This window comes from Hylobates moloch, unplaced genomic scaffold, assembly GCF_009828535.3.
Source record: "Hylobates moloch isolate HMO894 unplaced genomic scaffold, HMol_V3 SCAFFOLD_823, whole genome shotgun sequence".
NCBI lineage: Eukaryota > Metazoa > Chordata > Mammalia > Primates > Hylobatidae > Hylobates > Hylobates moloch.
In genome coordinates, this window is record NW_026653098.1 from 547 (window position 1) to 7,818 (window position 7,272).

The 7,272-nt window shown below is 42.8% G+C and overlaps 1 protein-coding gene across 1 annotated transcript in view; it reads left to right on the forward strand.

The window, feature by feature from the left end:
- Positions 1-356: 356 nt before the first annotated feature.
- Positions 357-7,272, forward strand: part of LOC116464491 (WASH complex subunit 2-like) — a gene marked incomplete at its 5' end in the record, with an annotated part of 14,187 nt that continues 7,271 nt past the window's right edge. Inside the window, 6 exons of the mRNA XM_032147752.2 lie at positions 357-432; positions 1,469-1,587; positions 2,060-2,117; positions 3,330-3,389; positions 3,781-3,960; positions 5,813-5,940. Coding sequence (XP_032003643.2) covers positions 357-432; positions 1,469-1,587; positions 2,060-2,117; positions 3,330-3,389; positions 3,781-3,960; positions 5,813-5,940 — 621 coding nt within the window. The remainder of the gene's footprint in view (positions 433-1,468; positions 1,588-2,059; positions 2,118-3,329; positions 3,390-3,780; positions 3,961-5,812; positions 5,941-7,272) is intronic.

Consider the following 7,272-nt stretch of genomic DNA (forward strand, 5'->3'; position numbering starts at 1 on the left):
CAGCTTAAGAATTCCTGGCTGAATATTTACTCCTATATTTTGAGCACATAAGAATGTGCCATATAGCATATTCTACTTATAGAACAAAGTATAAAGATAACATAATAATTCTTTCAACAAATACAATCCTGTTATGCACGTGAGCCTGGTATGAAAGCAGAAGGCTTCTGCCTTACAAAGAGACTCTTGAGTGCCCACTGTGGGCAGGGCCAGGGGGTTCAGTGCTTTGGTGGAGCTGAGATGAAAGGCAGACATCTTGGTCTTAGCTGTGAGTTATGAGGATGACAGACGTGGAAAGAACCAGGATGTGTATACTGAGGGAGGACTTAGTACTATTAAAACTGTGAACTGTTGTTCAAGCCTTATCCTCAGGAGAAGCAAAACCTCGGAAGACACTCAAAGAGAAGAAGGAAAGGAGAACTCCTTCAGACGGTGGGCCTTTTCCCTCAATTCTGTTATTTTAGGAGCCTGTTGACACAGGAATGTTGCTTACATAATTCATGAAGTACTGCTTTACATGCTGTTTTCCCGCTGCCAAATGGGTCTGTCTCCATTTACTTTTCTAAAGCCTCTGGGCTGGGCGCGGTGGCTCGCGCCTGTAATCCCAGCGCTTTGAGAGGCCCAGGCAGGCGGATCACGAGGTCAGGAGTTTAAGACCAGCCCGGCCAACATAGTGAAACCCCATTTCTAATAAAAATACAAAAAATGAGCTTGGTGTGCTGGTGGGTGCCTCTAGTCCCAGCTACTTGGGAGGCTGAGGCAGGAGAATCGCTTGAACCCTGGAGGCAGAGGTTGCAGTGAGCCTTGATCCTGCCACTGCATTCCAGCCCGGGTGACAGTACGAGACTCTGTCTCAAAAACAAACAAAAGCTTCGGAAGGCATGTTTTGGGGTGCTGGGAGGAGATGTGGGTATGGAGTAAAAGTTTCTGTAGAGATTTGATTTATTAGATTTTACAGCAATCATTTCTTATCTTTCTAGAATTCTTTGGAAATATAGAAACTTAGAGATCTCTAGCATTTGTTTTCAATAAAGGATATACCAGGCATTTTCCTATTAAACAGCCATGTCCATTACATTCCACTTGTCCCTGTGTCAGTCTGCAGATGCCTTTGTTTAGTCTGCCCTTCCTTCCCCCAGATTGGTTGGGGAATGGGTCTTGAATGTGGCATCTGACCCGAATGCTTGCTTCAGAGTAAATGTAGATCAAGGGTGCTGGCCTAGAGAATGAATGCTGTCTGCTGCAGACATTGACAGACTTGAGAGTGGGGGCCCCGAGAGCCTTTTTAGGGCGTCAGTGGACCGTGCCAGGGGTTTAGTGGGAAATTCATCAGACTGCCTCGCACTTTGTTAAATAGGGTCAGATAAACTCCATGCCAGTTTGGAGACATTGCAGATGCCAACCTGGGAATTTGAGTTCTAGACCCATCTTTAATACTCCCTACAAAACATTGCTTTCTGTTTGCTAGATGAAGAGGATAACTTATTCGCACCCCCCAGGCTGACCGACGAGGACTTCTCGCCATTTGGCTCTGGAGGCGGCCTGTTCAGTGGGGGCAAGGGGCTCTTTGATGATGAGGACGAGGAGGTGAGTCCATGGCACCCAGCAACACACCCTGCAGCTAGCTGTGTCAGGGGTCCACAGGGAAGAAATAGGCTTTGTTTGTTTAGTGGGGGAAAAACAGCTTCTCAGTTGGAAGTTGCTTCTATTTTCATATTCTGGGACATTTTGAACTAAGAACCACAGAGTGAGAAATACTGTATCCTTCTATCCTTTGTTAGGTGAGGAGAAGATGTGCACGTGTTAATGTGAATAATTATTAGGTGATTGTTTCTTGCCTTATCTGTAGTCTTCCATGTTTGTTTTTAATTCCTGGACAGGCCTAAATTATTTTAGGGTCTGATTTTGCCATAGTTATCACTTGGCAACTGATTTTCTGGCAGAGTAGTAAATACGTAGCTTTAAATCTTGTAGGTTATTTTTCCTTAGAAATCCTCAAATGCAGCTATGCTTTCTCCTGGTTTTTTGAATTCTTTGTCATATACCTTATTATAACCAGAGCGACCTCTTCACGGAAGCCCCGCAGGATCGGCAAGCTGGAGCCTCTGTTAAGGAGGGTAAGCTGGGGCTGGTCAGCTGCGTCTCGGTGTGCAGAGTTCCGAACCTGTCTTTCTCACTAGGAGATGGAACCCTGAGGTTGTTCCCAAGCCTTGTTTCTGTGTTAAGCAGGAAGCTTTTTACTGTGGTCCAGTTGAAAGGAATTCATCTTCACTAATTCATGTCTTGGAAAAAACAGAGTACCATCTGTAAACCCATATCACAGTCTTGCCTCTTTGTTAGGAGAGAACTCATAAAAAGTCAGACAAGAAAAGTACCCTAGAGCAATGTTGAGGATGGTTTTCATTAAATGAAGTTTAATTTAAAGAAACATTTTTAACATTCTGTATATAAGTTGGAGACCAGTAATTTCCCCAACCGAGTGTGCATTAAAATCATCTGTGTAGTTTTTGTTTTTGTTTTTTTTTTTGTTTTGTATTTTTAGTAGAGACGGGGTTTCACCGTGTTGGACAGTTGGCCAGGCTGGTCTTAAACTCCTATCCTCAAGTGATCATCCGCCTTGGCCTCGCAAAATGCTGGGAATACAGGCATGAGCCACTGCACCTGGCCCATTGGTGCAGTTTTTTAAAAACACAAATAGAAATATATTTTATAACCTACAAAGGTTACTCAATAGGTTTGTGTTAGTTCTCGGGACTTGGGAATTAGTGATTCTAAGCGCTGAGTCTCGGGCACACGCATCAGAGCTGGGCCTTGGAGGCCGCTCCTTGTGCATGCTGTGCGGGCTGCTAGCCTGGCTCTCCTCTGCTTTCTGCTGTGCACGTTTTGGCATCAGTGACTTGCTTGGTTTCCCCCTTTGCTCTTATGTCTTTATTTTTTTACTGATGACTCACACGTTTTCGTGGTTCTTTTTTTCTTGTTCATTCTCAACCAACTGGAATGGGTAGAGGTGGAACTGTTTGGGGGAGCCCTGGTCATGCTGTCCCTGCCTCTGCCAGCTGTGCTCACCACCTCCCTTGGTGTCCCCCAGCTGACCCACTGCTGTGGCTTCAAGACAGTCAGCACGCTCTTCCATTGGAGTCACAGCTCAGATTGTGTTAATCCCCAAAAAAAGTCCTGACATTGGTAGAGAAGAAAACACTACAGAATTTTAAAATGGCTTGTTCAGGAAAAAGTGGTTTCAAATGGTCTGGTACTAGCTGTGTTTTACATTGCACGTATTTCAGGAAGAAAATAGCAAGGAAATGGTTACTCCTTGTTTCTCATTCTAGAGTCTTCATCATCCAAACCTGGAAAGAAAATCCCAGCAGGAGCTGTTTCTGTATTTTTAGGTAACATAACTTAGGTTTGTTTTCTAAAAACTACACAAATACTGTTTTTTCATTTTCAAAACTATCATCTTCTAAAGCCTGGCTGGAGACGAGGAAGTACCTGGGAGCTTCAAAGGGCTTTGAGCAGCTTATAGAAAGAGCTCATTTACTGATATTAGCTCTTATTCTCCTAGAGCTCAGTGGCCTTGGACTTTCTTGTGTTTGAGTGACCTGGTGATTCTCCATTGTGAGATATTCTGTAGCAGTAATGGATGGAGGCTATTGGGCCCTGTTAATGCATTTTGTGGCTTAACCGAAATCATAAGTTTTTGGTGGGTGATAATTTTTTTCTGTAAATTCAACAGGCCCACACTGGCTCACAGCTGTGGCTGTCTTGTCCCTCCACCCACAGGAGACATGGATGTGTTTGATGCTGCCTCCGTTCCATCACTGAAGGAGCCACAGAAGCCTGAGCAACCCACTCCAAGGAAAAGCCCCTACGTTCCCCCTCCCACTGGCCTCTTCGATGATGATGATGGTGATGATGATGACGACTTTTTCTCGACACCCCGCAGCAAACCTTCCAAAACAGGTACGTGTTCCTGCCTCTGTTTCTGGGACTTCAGCCAGAAAAAGAACGTTACCTAAAAAGAACATAAGCTCACCTAGTTCTGTATCTCTTACAGTACCAGAATCCCTTCTCCAGCGTTCCCGTCATTGAGTTGTTGTGTCTGTACTTACGTAGGTGTGGTGCCTGGGAGGTCTGTTTTGTGAACCAATCTTTTCTGCTCTGTAAGCTAATTACTGTGATTATTTTCCTTATAGAGAGCTGAAATCCTTTTCCCTATAATTTTTGCTTGCAATTTCCAGTTCTGACCTTTGGTATTGTAAAGTTTTAATCATACTTTCTTCCAGCTGACCTTAGTCAATTAATTACATGAGCAGCATGGTGTGTGCTGGCCATTTATTTCCCAGCTTCTCCTTTCTCTGCCAAAAAGCTCAGGTGGCCTTGGTCTTTCCTCAGATGATGGAGTTTTCATCCCCTTGGCCACTTTGGCATTCTCCTCTCTTTTCCTCTTAAATGTAAGTCCTGTGTCCTCAAGTCATTCCTGTAAATCATTTGTTTTTAAATGTGTGGATGAATCTCCCAGGGGCTTTTGTCAAAATGAAGATTCCGATTCAGTAGGTCCAGGTGGGGCCTGAGAATTTACATTTCCGGCAAGCTTCATGGACTGTAGATCACACTTGGAATAGCAAGACTTAGATCCACTGACTGCTCTTCCAGAAAAGAAAGGTAGATCCCTAAGGTGCACATGATTTTCAGCAACTTGAAAAAATAAAAAAGGATGGCATAGGAATGGATGGAACCAGAATGCATTTAGAAGCAGGCTGTCTGGACTTACTGTCCTTTTCCAGCGTTAGGTGTAGAAAGTAAGGATGGAAGCCGAAGTGCGAGGGAAAACGATAGCCTAGTTAATCTCGAAAGAGTGCAAACAGATGTGGAATGCACGCAGGTCTCAGTGAAGATGACAGTGAATGAAGGTAGTAGTGCTTTTTGTAGCTCCATAGGACTCTCACTTAGTGGATATCTTTGAGAAGTGATTTAGAATCACTAGTAAATTGATGCTGCTTTCTTTGACAACTCCTAGTCTCTTCGGACATTCATGAGTCAGTGACCTCATTTCAGCAACACATGCCCCATTCAGTACAGCAGTGCTTATGGTGGTGAAAGGTTGGAAACCTCCCAAATATTTATCAGTAGAGTAAGCTATGGCCCTTCTATTCAGTGGAATGTTGTGTGACTGTTAAAAAGAAAGGGGTCTATGCTTACTAACTTGGGAAGATTTTATAGGTACATTCAGTGGAAAACACAAATGGTAAGACACATTGTTCAAATTATCTTCTAAATAGCTAAAGTTAATTCATTAGTACATTCTTTGGGGGAATTAGAAGCATGTATGCTGAACTGTTCCCAATGTTCATCTTGTCTGAGTAGAACGGTGGAATTATGAGAGGATTTCAGTATTTGCTTTTATCTGCTTTTGTACAGTTTGATTTTTTTTAAAGCAGGAGCCAAGCCTTCATTTCTCAGATTGGTTAGATGATTGACTTGGTGGCCCTCTTAAATGATCTTTCTTCCTCTAGATCTCTCTTCACCTTGTAAGCCAGTCCAAGCTACTCTAAGCACAGGAGATGGCTACTTGGATAAGCATGTCAGCCACGTGGATAAACCATCTGTTCTGTCTTTCAACTGAGCTGCTACTATGCTCTTTGAAAAATTCCAAGGGAAGAGTATAGTTCCACTTACTGTTTCTTTATACCTAATCAAGAAACAACATAACTTTTTATGTTTATTCTTCAGGAGGGAAGAATTTTTTAATCTGTGAATTTTGTGATAGGATGTTTGACGTTAGTGTCATTTTATGCCTTGGTATTTTTTAAAGGCAAAGTCCAATCCACTGCCGATATCTTTGGTGACGATGAAGGAGATCTGTTCAAAGAAAAAGCCGTAGCATTGCCAGAAGCCACTGTGAGTCAGACAGATGAAAATAAAGCAAGAGCAGAAAACAAGGTGAGCAGGAGGGAAGCCTTAACGCAGGAGCATTGATCTGCAGCATTTTAATAATTCGTCCGGAACCCAGAGGAATGTACTGTTCCCTTTCACGTTCATATTGAAGAACTTCAAACAGAAAGTGGAAAGAACATTGCAGTGAACACCCAGATAACTACCACCCAGACTGATCAGTTCTTAGAGTTTTGGCAAACACTTAATGGATGTAAACCTTGTTACATATCTATTTTTTTCCTGAACTGTTTTCATGTAAGTTGTTTGAACTGTTTGCTGCATGGAACTGTTTCCATGTAGTCATTGTGACATTCTACCCCTAAATATTTCATTAAGCCTCTCTTGAAAAGACTTCCATATAACCGCAATGCCATTATCAACAGCTGTGAGACTAACAGTAATTCTATAGTAGAATCTAATATCTGGTCTGTATTAGAATTGCTCCAGTTGCCCCAGAATGTCTTTGTAAAATCACCCCAACAAATAGAATACAGATTTAAAATGATCTCACCTATAGTTTATATTATAATTTCCTCTCTTGTCCCCAAAATGCCATTTATAGCAGCGATCCTCAAAACCTCTTTGGCATTAGGGACGTAAGGAGAGTGCAACCTGCAATCTAGATCCCTCGCATGCACAGTTCACAATAGGGTTTGCCCTGCTATGAGAATCTGATGCTGCCGCTGATCTGACAGGAGGAGCTCAGGCAGTAATGCTTGCTGCTCATCTCACCTCCTGCTGTGCGGCCCGGCTCCTAACAGGCCATGGACTGGTCTGCAGCCCAGGGTTGGAGACCCCTGCTTTATAGTATTTTTTTATGTTTTGATTTTTTTTTGTTGTTTTAAGAAACCCAGGATTCGGGCAGTGTGTCTGCATTGCATTTGGTTGTCCTGTCTCTTTGGTCTCCTTAATCTAGAGCAACACCTCACACATCTTTTTTTTTTTTTTTAAATGACCAGCCACTTGTCTTGTAGAATGTGTCTCGTGAATTTGCTTAATTATTTTCTTATGAATAGATTCAGGGTGAGCAGTTTTGGCAAGAATACAAGCAGACAGGGTTGTGCACTTCCAGGTGGATCACCTCCCAACACACATCAGGTCCACTCTCTGCCTCATTCAGACAGGTTTATCACTTGGTTGTTAGGGTGCCCACCACACTGCTTCATTGGAAAGGTACCCTGTTCTCTTTTGCCATTGATAAGTTGATCTCTAAAGTGATAGTTGAACACAGTGTGAATATCTGTTCTCTCCCAGCCTTTTACTCAGTGTTTTGAAAATCCACTGATGATCTTTTCTTGACTCAGTTAATCTGTTAGCGGGCATAAACTACTATTTTTT